The following is a 24,894-nucleotide window of genomic DNA, read 5'->3' on the forward strand; positions in this document are numbered from 1 at the left end:
TAATACGCTCATGGAACAAGATAAAAAGAACTTTTCATGACTCTGGACATTGGGCGGGGGGGAAAGAAGAGCCGGGTGTTTTTATGACTTTTGCCCCATGCTGTGTGACTATAAAGTGGTTGGAGTCTGTGCCTGTGGCTAATGCGCAGGATCGTGTTAGTTCATGGAAACTTGAGCCTGTAGCAGCATTCTGGGCATAGGCATGTATAGTAGTTCTGTTTTTGTTTCTTCAGTTGAAACCAAGCAAAGCAGATGTTGCAAATGTTGACCATTCAGAAAGAAGATGATACTCCCTCAATAGCACCCTGCTCTTATCACTACTCTTACAGGATAATCACATATTAGCTCTGCCATGTTATGGTGGACTCGTTTAACACTTACAACCAGAAGTTGTTCTAAAACATATTGCTAATATACCCATTTTGATTTTCACAATGCTCCTAGGAGGTAGGTACTATGCCTTGCTGTATGAGTTTCCTAGATTTACTGCTGTAACAAATCACAAACTCAGTGGCTGAAAACAACACAAATGTATTCTCTTCTGCAAGTCATAAGTCTGGATTAGATCTCACTGGACTAAAATCAAGGTATAAGCAGGATTGTGTTTCTTCTGGAAGTTCAAGGGGACAATTCGTTTCCTGGCCTTTTCCAGTTTTTTTTTTTTTTTTTTGAGATTTTATTTATTTGAGAGAGCAAGAGGGGGATGGAGGGGAGAGGAGCAGAGGGAGAAGCAGACTTCCTGCTGAGCAGGCAGCCGGATGCAGGGTTCAGGCGCTGGGCTCCATCCCAGCATCCCAGGATCATGACCTGAGCCAAAGGCAGACGCTTAACCAAGCCACCCAGGCGCCCCCTTTTCCAGCTTCTTAAGGCCCTCTCGTTCCTTGGCTGGTGGCCCTGTCCTCCATCTTCAAATCTCTCTCTGACCACCACTCTGCCCCTCTCTTCCACTTGGAGGTGCCCTGGTGATCACACTGGGCGCACCTGGAGATTGCAACCGCCTCCGTATTTTAGAGTTAGCTGGTTGGCAACCTTAACTCCACCTGCAGTCTTAACAGCCCTTTGCCACAGAGCCTAACATCCACAATTGCCAGGGAGAAAGATGGGGACATCTCTGCTGGGGCCACTCACTGTTCCACTCTCCACACTTGCCCAAGGTTCCACAGCTAGTAAGGGCAGTGCTGAGCCCGAGAAACTTATCGCTTAAACTGGAGGCAAAACTCCTATTGCTGGAAGACACTTTCCCTCAATAGCACTGGCATTGTTCTAGGACGCTATGGAGCAACAGTTTGAAAACGCGCCCTTAGTAGGCCCGGCTACTCCGGTAATAGCGCCTCCCGCCCAACCCGAGAACCTTTCTTCACCCGCAACCCTAGAGACGCCCTGCCGGCCCGCCCGGCGGAAGCGCGCTAGTCCGGGACGCCGGGTCGCCTCCGGTCGCCGGGGAAGCCGGTAAGCGGTCACGCCGCCGGGCAGGGGCCCCTGGAGGAAGGAACGCGGCTGGCGGTGGAGGCCTGGGGTCCGGGGAGCGGGCGGCGCCCTTGCGCGGTGGGGGCGAGTGGGAGACCCGCTCCGGGCGCTCCTGGATCCCCGCTCCGGCTCCGCCCCGGGCCTGGGCCGCCCGCCCGCAGGTCCCCCCTCGCCTCCCCGCAGCCTCCTATCCTCCGGGCACCCGCTGCGGCGCTGGTCCAGCGCTGGGGGAGGACTGCAGGCGGCGCGGGCTCCCCGGCAGGAAGCATCTGCGCGCCGCTGGCCTTCCGCGTGGTGCGATCAGCGCGTGCGTGCCTTCGAAGCTTGCGCGCCAGGGTTTCTCAGCCGTGAGCCCGCTTCGGGCTATTTCCAAGTCATTTCCCTAGGGTTTGATTGGGAGAAGCGTGCAAACGGACTTTGTCACCCTCAGTGTATACAGGTCTTTTACTGATCTTGTGGGTGTCATATTGAGTAACGGGCAAATGTGGGCAGAAAGGACCAAATAAGTACTGGTTTTCAGCTAAGAAAAGTCGGTGGTTCTTGCTTAGCGGTTACTGACTATGACCTAAAATAAAGACCCTGAAGAATAAAAGAATAGAAATATGGCAAAACTTGTAATTTTTCTTTTTTAAGATTTTATTTATTTGAGAGAAAGAGCGCGGGCGGGCGGGCAGGGGAGGGGGAGCAGCAGGCAGAGGGAGAGGGAGAAGCCCGCTCCCCGCGGAGCAGGAAGCCCAACTTGGGACTCCATAAAAGGGCCCTGGGATCATGACCTGAGCTGAAGGCAGACGCTTAACCAACTGAGCCACGGAGGGGCCCTTGACCTCATTAAATTGGGTAATACCAAGGGTCAGTTAGAATAGTGGCAACTAGCTTTTTTCTTTCAGGTCCCTGAATTTACTGAAAGACCCGACTGTTCTTGAAAAGAATTGTTTTTGAACACAATGCCTCTAATTTGGCTAATAGGAAGAAATTAATTCTAAAGTTGCTGAGTGATTCTATGACACACATGAATACAAACAACATTTTTACGGGTCACTGTAGTGTATGTTTTGGTTTGTGATTTTTGCTTTACCTGCCATGCCTCATAATTCTTTGAGGTGTGATTTAAAAGAAACAAAACACGACAAGTAAGCTTTCTGAAAATTAAGTTAATTCATTCCAGTGTTTCTTTCTTTCTTTTTTTTTTAATGTATGATGTTGCTAAGGTAAAAAAATTCATCATGTTGCTAAGGTTTTAGTAATAATAATGGCTGCCATTTATCCAGGGCCTCCTCTGTACCAGGCAAAGTGTTAGGAACTTTAGTCTCCTTTACCTATGAACCAATTCAGCTAGCTGCTTCATCTGGGAAATACAGAAAGGGAGACTGAAGTTCAAAGACTCTGCTTATCTCTTCTTAATCCCAGGCACCTTCAACTCAACATGTCCTAAAAGGAGCACATGTCTCCCTTCACCATGCCATTCCCCACCCCTGCCACACTCCCACTGCCGGAAAAATGAAACACACACACACACACACACACACACACACACGCAACCATGGTGCTTTTCTCTCAGGGAATGGTATCATTTACCCAGTTTACACTGGAAACCTGGGAGGTCTACCCTGTCCCTTTCTCCCAGCTTGTCACCCATAAATCTGTCACCAATTCTTTCTACATATTTTCTTCTCATTTTCTTCATCCCCATTGCCACCACCCCATTCCACTCCATCATTATTTTCCTGCCTTTTCTCTTGTCAGAGTCCCACTCCAGCCCTCCTGCCCCCTCCCATGTGCAGTCCATTCACTCTGCAGCCAGAGTGAGTGATTTTTTTCTAATATGCTCTCTCAGTTAAAATCCTTCAGAGACAGCACATTAACTACCACAAGGATAAAATCCAGCAACCTGAATGTGGCTTACAGTGGCCTTCAGATAAGGCCCTGTCTGCCTCACCAGCCTGTGACAGTCCTCTTTCAATTCCTTGAACTGAACACAATCTCTTTTGCTCTTAAATATGCCAGCCCCTCTGCCTACATCACTCCCCGTGCCCTCGTGCCTAGCCACCTTCCATTCATCCTTCAGGCTTCAGTTAAATATCATTTTCCTGACTCCTCTGGATATTTATGCTATATGCCAGCAAAGCTCTTTCTGTAAGACTCAAAACCCTATTTTTGTTGAGGTCAGCGGTCCCATCTGCTTTGGGGCATGCGTGACAGCAGGGACCAGGAGAGGTCAAAATGTGCTGCCAAAAGTATACAAATCACACTTGACCCTTGACCACACTGTTTGAACTGCATGGGGCCTTATATGCGGCTATTTCGATAAATGCAGTACAGTTCGTAAATGTACTTTTCATTCAGGATTATAAAACCTGGGGTGGGTGCTCAGGGTCCAACAGTCCAGTCAGTAAAACTGTTGTCCTATCATGGTGATTTTGAGCTACTTTGAATTCATTCTGCCTTTTGAAAATAAATTTAATCCTCAACATTTCTGTTGTTTGACTACAGTTTGGGAGAGGTCGTGGTGACTGTGTCCGTGGAGCCGGGCTGCGTGCTGCCCCAGCATGAATGGCTACGTGGTCCTGAGAGTGATCGGAGAGGGCTCCTTCGGCAGAGCCCTTTTGGTTCGGCAAGAAAGCAGTAATCAGATGTTCGCCATGAAGGAAATAAGGCTTCCCAAGGTCACTGCTGAAGCCATTAGCTCATGTTGAAAATGTACATGTAATTTGCCCAGGAAAATGAGTTCTCGAGATTTAACATGGAATTGCTTTCTCGTGCAAAAGATGTAATGGGTTTATTCATTAGCTTTACAAGGTCTTGATGTATTTTATATGGATTTTTAGGTAATTTTTGTAATTAACAAAAAGGGAGAAAAATAGTCTAGGTGGAAATTGCTCTTTCTTTTATCTCAATGAATAATGTGCAATAACTTCCAATTTTGCCTATGTAAGCTTTGCCAGAAGCAGCTCAGGGGCCATATTAATGAAACTAGAGCATGAAAAATACAATGAAGGGCAAAAAGCTAAAATGTAACCCTTGGTTTCGGGGAAGCTATTTTGTGGATCCGTTTTGGGTTTTATTTCCCTGGAAGGTGAGGAAGGCGCTGCCTTACCCTTGTTTATCATAGTTGTCACAGAGAAGACTCTGTGCCATGGAGGCTGCTTAATAATGTCTTGATCAATGTTTTAAAAATACATTTTAATAAAGTTCTCAGAATTCTAAGTATTTATTTCCCCACTGTGTTCTTGACCTCTTTTAGTGATTCTTGAGTGGGCTTCAAAGTCATCTGGAGGTTAAAACACTGATTGCTGGGCCCTACCCCTGAGTTTCTGGTTGAGTAGGTCCAGATGGGTCTGTGAATTTGCATTTTTTTAAAAAGATTTGTTTATTTTGGAGAGAGAGAGAACAAGCGAGAGAGAGAAAGAGAGAGAGAATCTCAAGCAGCCTCCCCACTGAGCATGGAGGCCAACAGGGGACTCCATCTCATGACCCTGAGAGCATGACCTGAGCTGAAATCGGGAGTTGGAGGCTTGACCTACTGAGCCACCCAGGTGCCCCTATTTAAAATATCTTTTGTTAATTCTCCCCCCCCCCCATGGCAGTTTCTTCATTGAAAGATAAGCCATTCGGGATTTCGTCCTTGGAGAGTAAGTTAGGGGATAAACAGTTCTGGACACTAGCTTTGTAATCCATCTTCTTCCATCCTTACTGCACTAACACACCAGTCTCTTTTTCATCTAGACCAGTGGGCTGGAAACGTGATGCAGACAGTAAGACATGAGAGCCCTAGTTTTTCTTTAAGGATATATTATGGTTAATGGTGTGCTGGCTCTCCAAATCAGTTATGGTCAGGCTGATGTGAAAACTGGTTTATATTCTATACTTGTAAGGATATAAGGGGTCAGCTTTAGCATGCAAAATAGAGCCATAATTGAAAAATCACCACGTTTTCTTGTAGAGTTTGATAAACATAAGTTGGGTCACGGCGCAGTGCTATAAAACTGCCTCTGGCATTGACATATACAAACCACACTTGACCCTTGAACAACATAGGTGTGAGCTGCACGGGGCCACTTAACGTGTAGATTTTTTTGATAAATGCAATACAGTACTGTAAATGTATTTGCTCCTCCTTGTGATTTTCTTAGTACCATTTTCTTTTCTGTAGCTCACTTTATTGTGCAAATACAGTATGTAATACATGTAACATACAACATATGTGTTAAATGACTCTGTGTTATTCCAAGATTTTAGTGGTTAACGTTTTTGGGAAGTGAAAAGTCACAAGTGGATTTTCGACTGCACGGGGGTGGGGTGGTCACTGCCCCCGACTCCCCCATGGTTCAAGGATCAACTGTATACTGTATTGTTGTAAAGCTATCCATTTTAAAATGCTGTTTAAAATCTTCTTCTAGTCTCTCTCGGGTACGCAGAATTCTAGGAAGGAGGCTGTTCTGTTAGCCAAAATGAAACACCCCAATATCGTTGCCTTTCAAGAATCATTTGAAGGTAAATATGAATTCCCCCAAATAAATTTATTGTGGAATTTGATTTATGGCCACCAGGCTTTCCTCCAAGTCATCTGTTTGTTTTAGCTGAGGGACACCTGTATATTGTGATGGAATATTGTGACGGAGGGGACCTCATGCAAAAGATAAAGCATCAGAAAGGAAAGTTGTTTCCTGAAGATACGGTAAGAGACTGGCTTCCACAGTTTCTCAAGGTTTAGAAGCAGCTTTCCGCTCCAGATGTGTATAAGTTCCAGTAAAAGCACTGTACGTATGATTACCTGATACACTTCTATCAGTGCTGCTGCTTCGTGTGCAGGAGGTGGCTGCCTGAGATATTTTCAGCAGGTTCAGTAGATATGTTTATAAAATAGCAAGGAATAAAACGCCTGTGTTTAGAAGAGTTTCAAAATTTATTACTCCTCTTTTGTCCTATATATTTCAAATTTTGGATTTTGTTGTACTGTCACTGTGGAAGACATGGATTTATTTTGCGTTACTAGAGAACCAGAAGAATGAAGCCCAAATTCCTGTGTCGTGGGAATACCTATTCTCACACTTTTTCCTTTTACAATTTAGCGCTTTCCTTTTAAGTCTAGTACTTCCTGTCTTTTTAAAGGAAAATTATGTATTGAATGTTATTGGAATGAATTGACGAAAGAAAATATTTAAGTAAACACCGTGAGTGGGATTTCGTTTGATTTAAGGTATAACATGTTATGAAAGCATATTGGTATAAATGTTTTTATTTAGAAGTTGTGTTGTTGAAAATATGGATTCCAGAGAAGGAGGTCAACCTTGGCTTCAAATGAATGGATCTCCATAGCAAAAAAGAAAAAAAAATCAGTTTGACATTTCATTATAGGCCCCCTAGGTACCTAGAAATTCTGAATACTATTGACTAGGGATTTATAAGAAGAAAATGCTGACTCACAGGATGGTTGACAATATAACGAGTCTTTTAATGTTAATAAATGAACATTCTGAAAAGGCAAGTGAAGGTCTGACTAATGATTACAAAAAGTTGTAACATACTCATTCCTTAGTGGTGAGCCACCTTGATGTATATATTTAAGAAATACTTTTATTGGGTTGAATTCAAGAAAACCATGGTGGGAGTTTTATTGAACTAAATTGCTATTTAGATCACACACAAGATGATGGAACATGGGATTCACAGTTTTTCTGAATTCCTCCAGCCAACATTGAATCTTAGTTGAACTATGCAATTTTTAGGAGTTCTGTATTTACATTATGGAAAATCCAGGTCAGCTAAGGCCTGGAGACAATTCTGTGGGATTTGGGGTTAACACGAACCAGTTACTGCGTTCCTGCAGCTCCTGCATACTTTTTCCTTACAGATCCTTAATTGGTTTACACAAATGTGCCTTGCAGTAAATCACATTCACAAGAAACGTGTGTTACACAGAGATATCAAGTCCAAGGTAAGTGGAATACCTTTTGGGGCCTAAAAGTGAAAAGAGAAACAAAAACTATTCCGCTCCGTCCTTTTTTCTGTGTTATTCTGTTTCCTCTTGGGACGTTTTTATTTAGCCTGGAAACATTTGTTAACCTAATATTTATAGGAGCCAAGTAAGGTACTACCTGAGGAAGGTCATTGAATCTCTTTACAAGTTTAGTTAGGGTGTTCCAAGCTCTCTTAGAGAGGGCCGAGACCATACTACTGTACGTTCTGTTTCTTTCTTTTTTTTTTTTTTTAATTTATTTGGCAGAGAGACAGCCAGCGAGAGAGGGAACACAAGCAGTGGGAGTGGGAGAGGAAGAAGCAGGCTCCCAGCGGAGGAGCCCAATGTGGGACTCGATGTGGGACTCGATGTGGGACTTGATCCCGGAACGCCGGGATCACGCCCTGAGCCGAAGGCAGACGCCTAACCACTGCGCTACCCAGGCGCCCCTGTACTACAGTACATTCTTAGATGGAAAATCTCTGAGACCCAGAGCTGCCCCATGGAGTCCCCCTGACACCTTCCCAGGCGCTCCATCAGGCTCTGCCTGATACAGTCTTTTCTTTCTTTTTTGTTTTTTGAAGATTTTATTTATTTGAGAGAGAGAGAGCACACATGAGCAGGGGGAAGGTTAGAGGAAGAAGCAGACTCCCCACTGAGCAGGGAGCCCATGCAGGACTGGATCCCAAGACCCTGGGATCATGACCTGAGCTGAAGGCAGACGCTTAACCAACTGCGCCACCCAAGGGCTGTCTGCCGATATAATCTTAAACTCTCTTTGATTTCTAAGCAGTGATCCTGAATTCCCGAGCAGGGGGAACGTGGAGCTATCAAGAGGGTATCTTGTCCTTTTGTGTTCCCCTCTGGGACTTAGCTGTCAGCATCTCTACCCTTCATCTCCATCATCAGCAGGCTTTGAAAGACAGCTTCCCTGGAGATCTCTGCCTTGCGGGTGAATGATGCAAGACATAATCTCAGCTCTTCTTTTTTAACGCAGAACATCTTCCTCACCCAAAATGGAAAAGTAAAACTGGGAGATTTTGGATCTGCCCGTCTTCTCTCCAAGTACGTGTGTCTATTCTGTAGTAGTGACAGCAATCAAACATTCCACGACTCAGGCATGCTCTGTAATTGTGCGTTGCCTTTTTATGTTTTTAGCCCTATGGCGTTTGCTTGTACGTATGTGGGAACACCTTATTACGTGCCCCCTGAAATTTGGGAGAACATGCCTTACAACAATAAAAGGTAAGTAATGTTCTTACTTGGTGCAGTGAGTACCAAGCATGACTGTTTGGTGACAGGCATTGTAGCCGACACGTGAAGTGTGGTTTTTGAAAAATATGTTTGAAAGGAGTGTAGACTCTAAATGCCCAGGCTTCTAGATGAAAGTCCCAGTTCTCCAACTGTTTTCATCGGAGCTGAGAGGAGCTAAATGTAAATGCTGAAGGAAAGGCTCGTCATTCCTAGGGAACAGTACGAATGACATGACCGCTTCTCACGTTATACTGCTCTCACCTTTAAAAGTCCCGAAGCGCAGGTTGCAGCCCCACCAGTTGTATCAGAATGTCTGGGGGTGGGAAGCAGGCAGCGGTCACTTTCCAGAATCACCAAATGATTCCGGAGTGCAGCAAAATTTGGGAACCCCTGGATTATGTCAATGAGTTCATTTTGGCAGGAGTGGATGATAAGTACTTGACTGATAGGTTAATTAATTAAAAGAAGATAGTATCACAGACCTTATGATTTAAAGCATAGTATTTTTCTGAATATAAGTAATAACGTGCCCATTGATGGAGTGGGTGAGCAGGGGGAGTATTGGAAATACAGAGATATACAAGAAAGGATATGGCATGGGGCGCCTGGGTGGCACAGTCGTTAAGCGTCTGCCTTCGGCTCAGGGCATGATCCCAGTGTTCTGGGATCGAGCCCCACATTGGGCTTCTCCACTAGGGAGCCTGCTTCTTCCTCTCCCACTCCCCCTGCTTGTGCTCCCTCTCTCACTGGCTGTCTCTGTCAAATAAATTAATAAAATCTTAAAAAAAAAAAAAAAAGGATATGGCAGTCACCTACTTTTTCACTGCTGTTAATAACATTTTGTTGTTTTTTCCATCCATTCACTACCCCCTCTAAACCTGGTTTATGTATTCTATATACAACTTGACTTCCTCCTTTTTTATCATATCATATTCATATTACCACATATTTAAACTCTTCACAAATATTGTTGTTGGCCTACTGATATATTTCAGATTTTTTTTTAAGATTTTTTATTTATTTATTTGACAGAGATAGAGACAGCCAGCGAGAGAGGGAACACAAGCAGGGGGAGTGGGAGAGGAAGAAGCAGGTTCATAGCAGAGGAGCCTGATGTGGGGCTCGATCCCATAACGCCGGGATCACGCCCCGAGCCGAAGGCAGATGCCTAACCGCTGTGCCACCCAGGCGCCCCTATTTCAGATTTTCAGTATCATTATCAGTGTTGTGATTAATAGACCTGTTGTGCATAAATGGGTCATTATCTTGTAACACATTCTTGGCCTGAATTCCTAGAAGTAGAAACACCTACAGGCTCTTGTTAGCTTCTGTCGAGTTGATTGCTGGAAAGAATATGATAATCCGTACTGAATAGTTTCTTCTAAGAGTAAAACTGAGTGCGTTGGGGACAGAGCAGCTATAAAGGAACTTACTGGTTGGGAAAATTTGAGTTTGGACAAATATTCGATGATATTATTGAATTAAGGTTAAATTTCTTGGATGTGACAGTGGTATTGTGTTTATGAGGGAGAGTATCCTTGCTCTGAGGAGATACATGCTGACATGTTTGGGGGTGAAGTCTTTGGTGTCCGCCATCTTTTTTTCAAGAGGTTCAGATACATGTGGAAGAGGGCAACAGCTTACAAATGTGGCAAATTTAACAGTGGGGGAGTCTAAGAAAGAGCATGTGGACATTTACTTTTCTGTAGGTTTGAAATTTAAAAGAATCAAAAGTTGGGGGAAACCGTTGATTAAAGCCATTAGTTAAAATGCAAAGAATATCATGTAGAAAAAGTCTGGGGCGTGACAACTAGGTGGTGAGAATGACGGAGAAAATGGGAATGCTTAGTATGAAGAAGGGTGGGTGTTTGGGGTAAACTCCAGGACTCTTTTCTGAGTTTTGAAGAACTGTTTTGTGGAAGAATGAGTAGTCTTATTCTCTTTGTTTGGGAATGTAGAGCTAACACAGTGGGTGGTGAGGGTTCCCAGAAGACACATTTTGGTTTATGATAAGGAAGACCACTATCCCTAGAGCCATCCAGAGGGGGCACAGGCTGGGCCGGAGGTAAAGAGCTGTTTATCAGAAGGCGTGATCCGAAGGCCTGGGGTTGCGCACAGATGGTCTGGGTGGAAGCTACACTGCGTGACTTCTAAAGCCCTCTTCCAACTATGCCAATCTAAGTCCACGAATATTCCCTCTTCTACCAAATGCTACTGAAACGACACCTGAACCACCCTGATTTGGAGGGTAGGGGCTCGGGAGCAGAGAATTTCACCGTGAACATGACTGTTCGTAAGTATCTAAGTATTAGACCAAACTTACATATATTTTAGTTTAATAGGAAATACTTGTGATATTTATTCTTATTAAAGGTAATTTTTCATTTGTCTTTTATATTTCACATAATCATTCATAACCCATTTGTCATTACGTTGCTTCTTTATGCTTCCAGTGACATCTGGTCCTTGGGATGCATTCTGTATGAACTCTGTACCCTTAAGCATCCGGTAAGTATGGTGTGTAAAATGGGAAAGGCAGCCTCTTGTTATATCTGGCTAAGTCCTTCATAATTCCACTTGGCCATGTGCTTCCCTAGGATGCTGTAGGAGGGCCGACAGCATTGCCTCCATCTTTGGCCTTCTGTCTTCTTCTTCCCTCTGGCGCACAGGTCGTACCATTTTGGGTAACTGCCTTGGGACCTCACCCCCATGCCCCTTGTTCCAGAGAAGCTGGGGGTTAAGGTCCGGAGAGTTGCAGAGAAAGGGTGGAGAATAGGGTAAAGAATAGCTGTGTAGTGCCCTGCATTCCCCTGCCCACCTTGCGCCCTACCCCTTGTCCCTGTCTGTAATTACCCTGCATAAAACTCTGGGTAAACGGTATGGAATGGCTTGCTTTGTTTTTCAGTATTAAAGTAATTTCTCGGTCTGGAGGATCCATTACTGATCCTCCTCCACCTTCTAACAGATGAATTCATACCTGTTTCCGTGGGTATCACCTTTGTCTTGAGCCCCTTTGGTAGCATATACTAATAGGGAACTTTCATTATTTAGTTTCTATAGTTTTATATTTAGCTTGCCTGCCTGCCTTCCTTCTTTCCCTCCCTCCCTACCTCCCCACTTTCTTCATTTTTTCCACTATTCTCAATTTTTTTATGTTGGTAAAAAAAAATATATATATATATATATGTAACATAAAATTCGCCATTTTAACCATTTTGGGTGGCATTAATTACTTTGCAATATTGTACAATCTCTAGTACCTATGTGCAAAACTTTTCCATGGTCCCAAACAGAAACCCTGTACCCATTAAACGATAACTTCCCATCCCCATCCCTCCCCGCCAGCCCCTGGTAACCTCTAATCCTCTGTCTCCGAGGATGTATGTATTCTAGATATTTCATATAAGTGGAATTACACAGTACTTTTCCCTTTGTGTCTGGCTTATCACATGTAGCATAATGTTTTCAAGGTTTATCCATGTTGTAGTATGTGTCAGAATTTCATTCCTTTCTACGATCGAATAATAGTCCATTGTGTATTTATACCTTGTTTTGTTTATCCATTCATCAGTTATTGGACATTTGGGTTATTTTCACCTTTGGCTGTTGTGGAGAAAACCATTTTTATATTTATTTTTTCAAGATATTTTAAGAAATAATTTAACAAAAAAGAGGTTAAATAACTTGGCCTGCTGATTTAACAGTTATTTATTGCACAATAAACTAACAATCATGGCGCTCGTCCCTGTTAAGTCTTAGATTTGCATAGAAATAAATTCTGTCCTTTGGGTACAGATTGAAACTTAGCTCTAACCAAGCATTTTTTTCATTTTTAAAATTTTAATTGAAATGTGGTTGACACAGAGTATTATGTTAGTTTCAGGTGCACAATATGGTGATTCAACACTTACATACATTACAAAAGGCTCACCGTAACCATAGTTACCGTCCGTCACCAAACGAGGTTATTACGATATTATCGACTATATTCCCTGTGCTGTACTTTTCATCCTCGAGACTTATTTATTTTACACCTGGAAGTCTGTGCCTCTTAATCCCCTCCACCTGTTTCGCCCATCCCCATCCACCCCCAGCAAGCATCTTTACAGATGTGCTTGAGAGATATGAGAGTGAATGATGGAGAAAAAGCCTTCACCATCACTAGGTGAAAGGCACTCATGCTGAAGCCATGTGCCGTCCTCCTTGAATGTACGTGGTTTATAATGCCCGCTGTACCATTAGAAAAACTTGGGAGACTTTACAAAGTGGCGATGCCTGGGCCCATGCCAAACTAATTGAATTGAAACCGCTGAGGGTGTCCTGGACAGCAGTGTTTTTTAGGACAGGTGATTCTAGGGGCATCTGGGTGGCTCAGTTGGTTGAGGGCCCGACTCTTGGTTTCAGCGCAGGTCATGATTTCAGGGTCATGAGATTGAGCCCCGCGTGGGGTTCCCAACTCAGCTCGGAGTCTGCTTGAAATTCTCTCCCTCTGCCTCTCCCCCTGCTCTCACCTGCTCTCTCCTTACTCTCTCTCTCTCTCTCTGAAATAAATAAATAAATTTTTGACACAGGTGATTCTAATGTACAGCCCAAGTGAAGAATCACTGTTTTATACAAATAAGATTGTTTTTTTTTAATTCCAGTATCTTTTTAATGATTATATTCTTTATTCCCCCAATTCTGTCTTTTTTGTGAACTTTCATATACATGTTCTTATTTTTTCTAGCAAGAATAAGAATTAAGGAGTATGGGGCCCTGATATTTGGCACACAATCTGTTCTCTCGTCTGCTTTGAGGCAAAAGTAGTTCTTAAACCTTTAGGAAATGTAGAAATCTGGTATAATGGTTTTAAAATCTAGAGACAAAGCAGATTCAGTCTCATTTTTCACTACCTGAATTTTTCCCTTGTTCTGTGTTGATTTTTTTTTCCTTTTTCATATCTTCACTTGCATATTTTATTAATAGGGTGCATTTCCAAGGCAGAATGCGAACATGTTCTTGCATCAGTATCAGCAAGGCTGACTAATATCTAACATTAATTTCAATGTTTATTCTACAGTGAAGATTTTTAAAAAAATGTTACTCTCATGGGGCGCCTGGGTGGCACAGCGGTTAAGCGTCTGCCTTCGGCTCAGGGCGTGATCCTGGCGTTATGGGATCGAGCCCCACATCAGGCTCCTCTGCTATGAGCCTGCTTCTTCCTCTCCCACTCCCCCTGCTTGTGTTCCCTCTCTTGCTGACTGTCTCTATCTCTGTCAAATAAATAAATCTTTAAAAAATAAAATAAAATAAAAAAATAAAAATGTTACTCTGGCATGTCATTTTGACTCCCATTCTATTGCTTGTCAAAGTTTAATAGCTACTTTGAGGACCTGAAAGGTAAAAGGGATTTGGCAGTAGACGTTTAAAGCTGGCATAGTCTGGAGTGCATATCACAAGGGGGCAGGCCTAGGGGGTTCTGGAGAGGAATGAAGCAAAGGGATGTTACACTTAGTGTAAGCCTGTTAGTACCATTGACTTCTTAAAAAGCTACATGTACGTGGGGCGCCTGGGTGGCTCAGTTGGTTAAGCATCTGCCTTCGGCTCGGGTCATGATTCCAGGGTTCTGGGATCGAGCCCCGCGTCAGGCTCCTTGTTCAGCAGGGGAGCCTGCTTCTCCCTCTGCCTTTTCCTCTGCCCCTGCTGGTGTGCTGTGTCTCCCTCACTCACTCTCTCTCAAATAAATCAATAAAATCTTAAAAAAAAAAAAGCTATATGTATGTATTACCTTGATTTTAAAATATGTTAAAAATGTGTCTCTGCACACACATTGCTTATGAGTGATAAAGCACCTAAAGCTGGCATCAATGCTGAGAGTTTCTCCAATTGTTTCTGCAATGTTATGTTTACCTTCCTTCTGAACCCACCATAAGATTTCAAGTAGTACCTTAAGGATCCCTCTGGGAAGAAAAATGACCAGGCAGCAGATGCTTTTATAAAATTAAATGAATTCATAAGAATTCCATTGAGCTGGTAATTTCTTCCACTCTTGCCTTGTCTTGTCTCTTGCCTTGTCTCCGCTGTTACAGTTCAGTTTTACTTTTTAGTTTCAGGCAAATAGCTGGAAAAGTCTTATTCTCAAAATATGTCAGGGGTCCCTGCACCCACTGCCGTCTCAGTACTCCTGTGAACTGCAGCATCTGATCAAGCAGATGTTTAAAAGGAATCCCTCCCATCGCCCTTCTGCTACAACACTTCTCTCTAGAGGCTCTTTGGCTCGGCTTGTCCGCAAGTGCTTACCCCCAGAGGTATGATGGATCAACTGTGAGTGGTTTTCAAGTACGGTCAAATGGTTCGTTATCTTCTAAACACAACATGTAGTACATGGTTGTAAAAATTTAAATAATGCAGAAGAGTATACAGAAAAAATTAAAACTTCCTTTCCCTCCTCCTCTCCCTTCCACAATACCGTTTGCCGAGAATACTCACAGGGAGAGTTTGAGTAACCTTTCTGATATTTTTCTAGACATGTAGAAACGTCTAAATTGTGTGTCTAAATTATAGTTATTTACTAAAGGGCATTTTGCTTTTCAACTGTAAATACGATTGTGGGGAAGAATGTTGATAATTAAATGACATGGCAGTGTCTAAAGAAAAGTGTACCTCACATCTTTAAATTCTCTACTTGAAATTTTCAGATCATTACAGAATATGGCGAGCAGGTATTAGAAGAAACCAAAAATTCTAAGCATAGCACACCAAGAAAAAAAGGTAAGAATTTTAGAAAGCTTACCTTTTGTTCAATTTCCTTTCAAAATGTAGTTTAACAAAAAAGAAAAATACAATTTTCAAGTTACTAGAAACCATTTCAGAGATGTCCTGAAATTAAAATTTTCTTCTTGCTATTTCAGATGTAATTCTGTACTGACTCTTATACATTTAGTTTCCCAGGGATCAAAAAGCCTAGTTTGGCGATTTTAATGATGTAAAGATTGTTTTCTGTTTCATTATTAGTACCAGGTTCTCTTTGGTCAGGTAGAAGGCTTCTGTGTCCTGGCCTAGGAATCCGACCACGAAATACAATGTTAATCTTGTAGGAAATTATCCCCACATGTCCAAAGAAACATCTGGTAAACAAAAGTTTAAAAAGCAGAGCCTTGGGATGCCTGGGTGGCTTAGGCGGCTAAGCATCTGCCTTTGGCTCAGGTCATGATCCCAGGGTCCTGGGATCAAGTCCTGCATCAGGCTCCTTGCTCAGTGGGCAGCCTGCTTCTCCTTCTGCCTGTAGCTCCCCCTGCTTGTGCTCTCTCTCTCTGACAAATAAATAAATAAACTCTTTTAAAAATAAATACAAAGCAGAGACTTTTCAAGAGTTAGAACGGTCCACCTAATAGCTGTACAAAATTTCCATTCATACTTAGTCGATCCTGAACAAATTTCAAATGTAATGTATTGTCTCTTTGGAAGTTGTCATCTCTTAATTGTTTCCAAGCTCCTTTTGTTCCTTTTTTTTTTTCTGTTTTCTTTTCTTTTCTTTTCTTTTTTTTTTAAGTAAACTCTATGCCCAACATGGGGCTGAAACTTAGGACGCTGAGCGCAAGACTTGTATGCTGTACTGACTGAGCCAGCCAGGTGCCCCTATTTTTCTTTTTTTATTTGTCATCAGTGACTCCGACCCTGCATTTGAAGAGCTCCACCGAAGATAGTAGATAGGACCAGAATAAGAGAAGACAAACAGAAACAGATCATCCACTCGCTGTAGGGACATGTTGCAGACCTCCATTGTTTGGTGCCCATTATCTCAGTGTTACATGCTCCACAAGAAATCCTCAAAAACTCTACTGTTTTCTGACAGTTCAATTTTACATGTTATTTTTGTAGGAATGTATATCCTTCTAGTAATGCAAGCCCTTTGGTCTTATAATTCAGCCTTTTCTCCATTCCTTAAGGGGTAGCCAATTACCTTTGTTTCCATAGTTTGCTTTAGTGTTAATTTTACGTTAGGTACTATTTTGTAGCTTTTGTCCGCATCTCAGGGTAGTGGAAAATTAGTTTTATAATGCTGGGCAACAACAATAGAAGCCAGTCTAAGAAAAGTTTCGAGATAGTTTGCCTAAGTGTAGTCTTACCACTCCTAAAAAAGAGGACTAAACCAGCAGAGAAGGACCACCATGGCAGACGGTGTGTCTGGTGGCATTTCCATGCGGTCGGTAGACAGTGCCATCAGCACAGTGAACACTCCGTGAGGGCAGGGGATACGTCTCATTCACTCCCTGTTGTAGCCTTAGCACCTGTCGTCACAGATGCTCAATAGCAATTCTTTACAATGTTGAATGAGTGAGGAACACGGACGGCCGGGCTCAACCGGGGCAAATCAGCCACTCTTCCCGAAGGGAGCTGGTGCCCAAGTTCTCGCTGACTGCCGCCGCTGGTGCCTCGTGAGGGGACAAGCAGCTCCCTTCCTACGAGGGATCCCTACTCCACGGGCTGTCATAGCTGTCGTGAAAAGCACAGACACCATAGCTGGCCTGAGCTGGAGGTGATGGTGGCCTCCCAGGGATGCGGAGTATCTCACCTTCTAGTGCCGAAATGGGGGGGCATAAGTGAATCGCGAGGTCTTACCTTTCAGATGTTGACATTGGGAACAACAGAACGGCCTCTGTTTAAATTACCGGGGGATTAAAGCTTGATACCACGATTCAGGCTAAGGCTTTGGTCTTTGACTTTAAGAACTCCGTTTGTCTTTGGGCTGCCTGCAGATCACACGAGGAACTTAATCACGTGAGCCTCCGCGTACTCTCGTTTCCTACCTTGTCTTTTCTTTTTAAGCAGACGCCGGCGGAATCAGGGTAGCTTTGGAACATGAGGCAACCGCCATGGTAAGAGCTTGAAAATGACGTTTATGAAATACCTGTCTACTGGGAACCATCCAGGGCTGTGAAAGGTTTGTGAGACTGGGGCTGGGTCCCTCCCGGCCAGCAGTTTCCTGTCCTTTGGCACTGAAGTAATTGGTGGCCGTCATCCTGCACTGTCCGCTGCGCCACTGGAGATCACCAAGCCTTTGGTTCATGTGCCTTGTCTTTTCGTTTTCAGTTATAGACGACTGGTGGTTTCAGTATAGATGTGAGAGAACTTTGTTCTGCTTGCAGTCATGAATCTTGTTTCAGCCTGGATTTGGTTTGTTTGTCATTGTGGTAAACCATATATAACACAGAATTTCCCATTCTAGCCATTTTTAAGCATACGATTCAGCAGCATTAATCACATCCACAGTGTTGGGTAACCATCACCGCTCTCTGTTTCTAGTACTTTCTCATCACCCCTTACAGAAACGCTGCGCATTATATAATAACTCCCCATTCCTCCCCGACCTGCACTGCCCCCCACGCTCCTGGTGACCTCCATCCCACCTCTGTCTCTATAGATGTGCCTATTCCAGGTAGTTCACAGGAGCGGAATCATGCAATAGTTGTCATTTTGTGTCTTTTTGCTTAGCATAGGTTGGTTTGGTTTGGTTTGGTTTGGTTTTGATTTTGCTTAGTGTAGTATTTTTTAGGTTCATCCATGGTATAGCCTGTATCAGAATATTTTCCCTTTTTATGGCTAACGGATATTTAGATCCGTATTTTGCTCTTGACATTTTTCTGTTCAGGAACTTTTAGTGCTTCCCCATTACCTGCCAAACCAAGTTGACATTTTTCAGCCTGGCATTCATGGTCTTGTTTATCTAGTGGTGCCCTGGGCAGCTGTGAGCTCTTTGACACGGGAGCTGCGGTCAAGTTGTGAAGGGGAGCAGCAGGTCGACTTCTGAGTGGTGCCATACCCAGCTCAGCAAATCGTGCCCTACTCCTGATTTGTTTTTCTTTCTTCAACAGTTTAATCAACCTTTTAATTCCAAAAAGAAAAAATGTTGCACTAACAACAGATCATTCTATTTATGGAATGTACTAGTAATTAAACTTGTCAAATTTTTTGGAATGGAGGTTTGGCTGTAAATAAATAACAGCATCCCACCATTATGTTGCTACAAATGGACTAGCTCCGGCCCCTGTACTTTTTCTTTTTATTCCTGTGAGAATATCTGTATTTTTTCCCCAGCTTTATTGAGGCATAATTTATATGCGGTAAAATTTACCCATTAGTGTAGAGTTTGACGAATTTTGGAAATTTTATAGTGTCATATAACCATTACCACAATCAAGATCTAGAAATCCCAGCCCCCAAGAACGTTTCCTCAGGGCCCTTTGCAGGCAATCCTGACTCCTGTCCCAGGCGGCCACCTCTGTCGTTGTAATACCACCTAAGTGGACACACCCATGGGTTCTCGCAAAATGAAAAGAGGGCGAAATGTAAGCAGAACGAAAAGAGAGCAGAAAGTCAGTCAGGTAAGGGAAGAGCTGAGGTAGGAAGAAGGTCCTGGGCAAGCCGGCAAGGCGTGAGGGCGTGAGGGCCGAGCCAGGAGCGCTGTTTGAGCAGTGACTTTTGCCTATAGAGCAGTGACTGTCGGCGGGGATGGAACACCAGAATCCCCTCAGGGCTTTTAGAAACTTCTCATCACCACTACCAGCCAAGATTCTGACTTCTTTGTCTATGGGGGGCCCTTCGTCGGGTGGGGAGAGAAGTTTGAGATCCACTGTATAGAAATACGAGCGAAGTTCCAGTTACAGCCTACTGTATTTATTCATTCAACAAATCATTGAGAACCTGTGTGCTGGAAACTGTCTAGGCATAGGATATGTATTCCTTCTCAAAATATGTGCAGATTTAGTGTGTCTAGACAGCATGTTATGATATTTCAAGAAATCAGGAGCTTAGATAATTTGGAAAAATACCAAATTAAGTGGGAACATTTTAAAGATTTTATTTATTTATTTTTAGACAGAGGGAGAGAGAAGGAGAGAGAAAAAGAGGGAGAGGGAGAGAGGGAAAATCTCAAGCAGACTCCCTGCCAATTGTGGAGCCCTAAACAGGGCTTGATCTCACGACCTTGAGATCATGCCCTGAGCCGAAATCAAGAGATCAAGATGTTCAAACTACTGAACTACTCAGGTGAAGTGGGAACATTTTGACCATATAGAGCAACTTCATAAAATATTTCATTTTGATATTCCAGCATGAAAAGCCCAATACAGCAACCCATATTGAAATTTTTCATTACTCATTGCTTCTATAAAGACCTCTCAAATACCTGTTATTTTATAAATCCTCTTCATATTTGCAATGATTGATATTAATGATTAGTAATATAGGGGCACCTGGGTGGCTCAGTTGGTTAAGCATCTGATTTTTATTTCAGCTCAGGTCATGATCTCTGGGCTGTGAGATTGAGCCTCGCCTCATGCTCCGTGCTCAGCATGGAGTCTGCTTGGGATTCTCTCTCTCCCTCTCCCTCTGCCCCTCGCTCTCACTCTCTCTTTAAAAAAATATAACGATTAGAAATACATATGACTTTAATATACATATGTACATATGTATATGGTTTTTAACTGACATATAAATACGTACAACATACACAGTTATGTATAGGGTCCTATGGTTATTAATCTTTTTAATTCATTAATCTTTATTTAAAATTAAGATAGCTGACTTGCATCCTTTACCTTGTTTGTAGCATTTCAAGCATTTTTAATCTGTATCTTTAATCCCTTTTAAAGCCAGGGGAAGAACAAGGTAGAAAGTACAGCCACACTGATTTAGAAAACATTAATAAAAATTCAGTGGAAAGTGCCCTGGGGACAGTAAACAAAGGGAAAGGTAAGTTATTCAAATTCTAATTGTTGTATAAGTGGGAATTGAGGAATATGGAAGGAATATTAATTTTCATCTTACTAAGTCGTAGGTGTCATAAACAAATGGACAAGCAGATTTTTGTTTGCTTATCCAGTGGATTTATTTAATGGTACAGGAATACTTTATTACTCATAAAAAAAGAGGATAGTGTTTATCAATAAGAGCCTTTAGAAAAAAATAGTATTCGTTGCACTATGTACCATAGAAACCATGCACAGAAATATACAACCTCTTTGGGCTTCATTCTTGTACATTCTATAATATATAAATATATACGTAGTTTTAAAAATTCACTTTAATGATTAGCATTACCTTTGCATTTGGAGATTTCTTTTTTTATTCCCTTTACTGTTAGACTTGAAAAACATTGTGAGTGGATGTGAGTTTGAAAGAGAAAAGAAAGATTTCTTTCTATGTAGTTGTCTGAGTATATGTGTGCATATAAATGATAAATAATATGCTTAGCAATACTTTTTTACATTTTAAAATCAGATAATAAATCAGTCCATCTGAGGAAACCCAGTTCACCAAGTCCTCTCAGGCGACAGTGGGAGAAAAATGTCCCCAACACTGCTCTCACGGCTTTGGAAAATGCAGCCATACTCTCCTCCAGTTTAGCAGCCGGGGATGAGAGAGGTTAGTAGTCAGATTGAATGCTGTTACTATAGATCATTTTCTTTCTTTTTCTTTAGGTGATTTTTTTTTTTTTTTAAGAGAGCAAGTATTGGGGGGGGGCAGAGGGAGCAGAAGAGAGAGAGAATCTTAAGCAGGTTCTACTCCCAGTGCAGAGCCCGATGTGGGGATTGATCCCACAACACTGAGATCATGACCTGAGCCGAAATCGAGAGTCAGACGCTTAACTTCCTGAGCCACTCAGGTGCCCACTATGGGGCATTTTCTAATGGTTGTTTAATGGGCTGTAGACTGTTCTTGTTTTTAATGTCACTCTGTAGAAGATACTTGGTGTCACGTATCAGAGCAGTGCCCATGTAGGTGAGTGAAATAGATTTTAGTAGAGAGTAAAATATAACTAACTTAGTTTAAAATACGGTATGGAAGATATATGCTGCAAATCTTTTTTACGTGGCTCTAACTGTTACCTTTTCACAACTAGGTGGTTCTGTAATAAAGTACAATGAAAATAACACCCGTAAGCAGTGGCTCAAAGAGACTCCAGAAACTTTGATGAACATCCTTAAGAATGCGGATCTCAGCTTGGCGTTTCAAACATACACAATATACAGACCAGGTGACTCAAGTCTATTACGTACCTGTGGAAACTCTTTAATTTTTAATTTTTAATTAATTATTTATTTGAGAGAGAGAGAGTGTTCACGAGCAGGGGGGAGGGGTAGACAGAGAGAGAGAAGCAGGCTTCCAGCTGAGCAGGGAGCCTGATGCGGGGCTCAATCCCAGGACCCCGATTTCATGACCTGAGTCGAAGGCAGATGCTTAACGGACTGAGCCACCCAGGTGCCCCCCTCCCTTTGATTTTTTTAAAAAAGTGTGGTAAGATATGCATAAACTAAAATTAACCATTTATTTATTTAATTTTATTATTATTTTTTTAAAGATTTTTATTTATTTATTTGACAGAGAGAGAGAGACAGCCTGCAAGAGAGGGAACACAGGCAGGGGGAGTGGGAGAGGAAGAAGCAGGCTCCCAGCAGAGGAGCCTGATGTGGGGCTCGATCCCAGGACTCAGGGATCACGCCCTGAGCCGAAGGCAGATGCTTAATGACTGAGCCACCCAGGTGCCCCTAAAATTTACCATTTAAACCATTTTTAGGTGTGCAGTTCAGGGGCATTAAATATATTTACATTGTGCAGCCATCACCATCATCCGTCTCCAGAACTTTTCCCATTTCCAAATCTGAAACTACGTACCCATTTTTTAAAAATTCCCTCTTCGCCCCTCCCAGAGACTTTGATTTTAAAGTTGTAACTTTGATTTTAAAGTTATAAAATGATTCGTAACATTGTACTTTTTAGGTTTCCTTGAATCTTTTTTAGCTGGTCTGGAGCTCTCATTAAAATTTCCCATGGAGCTTCATTACTTTTAACCGCTCGTTTATTTGCTTATTTTAATAATCGTGGGACTACTTTGAAGAGTGGCCCATTTTTACCACACAAATACACCCCGGTTTTCCTGACTTTACACTTCAGACTCCATCATAGTGTAGACTTTGAGGAATTTCAAGATTTCTTTTGCTCTATGCTTGAATCCTGCTGTATTGAATAGAGCTCAAGAAAAAGGAATAATTAGGATTTGATTTTTTTATCATTTCTGCAGACTTGTCAGTAAAATTGCATGAAATTACCTTTTATAATACTGTCTTTAGGAACCGAGGCCAAAGGACTGCATTAAGGGTGTGTACATCTGTGTATAATTTTGATGATTCAATTATTAAGCCATCTTGCTCAGTGAAGCTCTAAGATAAATTATGCCAAGTGGAGCCTGTGATGCTGTGGCAAGTCTTGACCGTATTTGTTGTCATTTAGTGTTTTATTATACATATACATATATATATATAGTGTATTTATTATATAGAATAATTTTTTGTAATTTAGTTGACTTTATTTGTTATTTGTTGAACGCCAAATGTGCTAGGTTAAGATTTCAAAAAAAAAGAATAAAACACAGTTCCTTCCCTGGAGGAGTGTGGTGGGAGAGCAGCACTCAAGGAGAGGGCTTTAGAGGAGTGTAGATGAATTTTTAGAGGTCGTAAGAGCCCCGAGCAAAGGCGGGTGCATAGAGGACGGTGTTAAGGCTAACACTTGTGAATTTTGTTGTAGCAATCGTAGGCCCTGGATTTTGTTTCTGGTCCCTGTTCACTCTTCAAAACCTATGTCATAGCTCTATTATGAAAGGGTTTTATAAAGACTTAGCCCACATTTTTGTGTTAGGTTATTGTCGTGTGAGCAAAAATCTGAAAGCAGTTGCCATCTAGGAAATTTTTGAAAGCACGCATGTGGTCTCCATTCCTTAATTTTATTCCCCATCGTGGGGAAAAGTTCAAAGGAAAAACCACTGGAAGACGATGATCCGAAGACATCTTTAATATACGTGCTTGTATTTGAAGGTTTTAATTATAATTTTCTAAATTTTTCTTTTGAAGAAAGCACTGTTTTTAAATTTAATACCCATACTGATGCTTCATGGGCCTGTTTGATGCCAGAAATCGTGCTGTGGAATGGGGGAGGCACTACAAAAGGAATAGAGCATTGTCCTCAGTGACCCAGCTAAAATTTGGAGGATTTTAGTCCAACATTCACTAATTAAGCAACTACTGTTAAAATTGGCATAATTTTCCTCTGAAGGTTCAGAAGGATTCTTGAAGGGACCCCTGTCTGAAGAAACAGAAACGTCAGACAGTGTGGATGGAGGTCACGATTCTGTCATTTTGGACCCAGAGAGACTGGAACCTAGACTGGATGCAGAGGACACGTACGTTGGGATATACCTACATGGCACTGGTCGTTGTGTGTGAAAATCATGCCTTAATTTCAGGTGTAGCAGGAGCTGGGTATACTACTCAACATCACAAGTGAATATTCATGTCTTGGATCTTTTGTCTGGGATGAGCAATGTGTTACGGTATTATTATAGAATTCCTGAGTCTAATCATTCAGCTAGGACTTATTATTTTTTAATATATTGGATTTTATTGGCAAATGTTATAGAAACATGAAAGAAGTGCTCCCTTGGAAGAGCTAACAATGTTTTTCCTCTGGTCATTTGCCTTATGGAACTCATTTTTCAAAAATCTAAATATTGTGATGATAGCGTTCTGCTTTGAGCCATCAAAAAATACTTACCGTGCCCTTACTGTGGAGGCTTAATATCAAAATTGTTTCCTCACAGGGATTTCGAGGAGGATGAAGACAGCCCTGACTGGGTGTCAGAGCTGAAGCAGCGAGCCGGCTGGCAGGGAGTGTCGGATGCATAGCGCCCCAGCAAGTGCTCCACGGTCACATCGAGTAGATGTTTAAAGTGAGGAATTAATGTCCGGATAGTATCAGTGCACGGGATTTATAGTTTTCTTTGGACACAGAATGAAGAGGGGGAAACTGAATATCTAAAATTGTTCCTGATTAGTACCACAAGATTTAAAAAATCTGTAGCTCATGAGTTTTTGAACTGAAAGGAGGAGGGGTAGAAGAATGGCTTTGCAATCAGAACAGAAATCGGATGCTACTGCTTACACAGTTTGTGCGATTGTGGGAAATTATTTAAGCTCTTTGAACTCCAATTTCCACGACCCTAAAACGAGGGTAGTCAGGCCTTCCTCATAGGGATGCTGACCAAAGACCAAAGGCAGCAGCCCATTATGTCGTTTCTGCACTGTCATGATTGGTGCTTAATTGCTGTATAACTCTTTTTACATTTCTGAAAGGTTTGAGGATCTAAATAAATTTAATTGGAACAAAATAACGTTGTGCGGTTT

The 24,894-nt window shown here is 42.3% G+C and overlaps 1 protein-coding gene across 6 annotated transcripts; it reads left to right on the forward strand.

The window, feature by feature from the left end:
* Positions 1-1,325: 1,325 nt before the first annotated feature.
* On the forward strand, positions 1,326-24,894 carry NEK3 (NIMA related kinase 3). Of its 6 annotated transcripts, none has more exons than XM_002917687.4 (16): positions 1,326-1,449; positions 3,958-4,130; positions 5,865-5,958; positions 6,045-6,142; positions 7,319-7,402; positions 8,421-8,488; positions 8,582-8,668; positions 11,131-11,185; positions 14,764-14,964; positions 15,355-15,427; positions 17,486-17,535; positions 20,311-20,410; positions 20,939-21,082; positions 21,561-21,695; positions 23,768-23,894; positions 24,312-24,894. In XM_002917687.4, the coding sequence occupies exons 2-16, from the start codon at positions 4,014-4,016 to the stop codon at positions 24,394-24,396; spliced, it is 1,518 nt and encodes a 505-aa protein (XP_002917733.1). In that variant the 5' UTR covers positions 1,326-1,449; positions 3,958-4,013; the 3' UTR covers positions 24,397-24,894. The 6 variants fall into 6 exon arrangements, with proteins under 6 accessions (XP_002917733.1, XP_011221287.1, XP_011221286.1 ...); XM_011222985.3 differs by having other exon boundaries at positions 17,489-17,535; XM_011222984.3 differs by lacking the exon at positions 1,326-1,449 and adding an exon at positions 1,457-1,774.

Source organism: Ailuropoda melanoleuca, chromosome 7, assembly GCF_002007445.2.
Source record: "Ailuropoda melanoleuca isolate Jingjing chromosome 7, ASM200744v2, whole genome shotgun sequence".
In the NCBI taxonomy this organism is placed as follows: domain Eukaryota; kingdom Metazoa; phylum Chordata; class Mammalia; order Carnivora; family Ursidae; genus Ailuropoda; species Ailuropoda melanoleuca.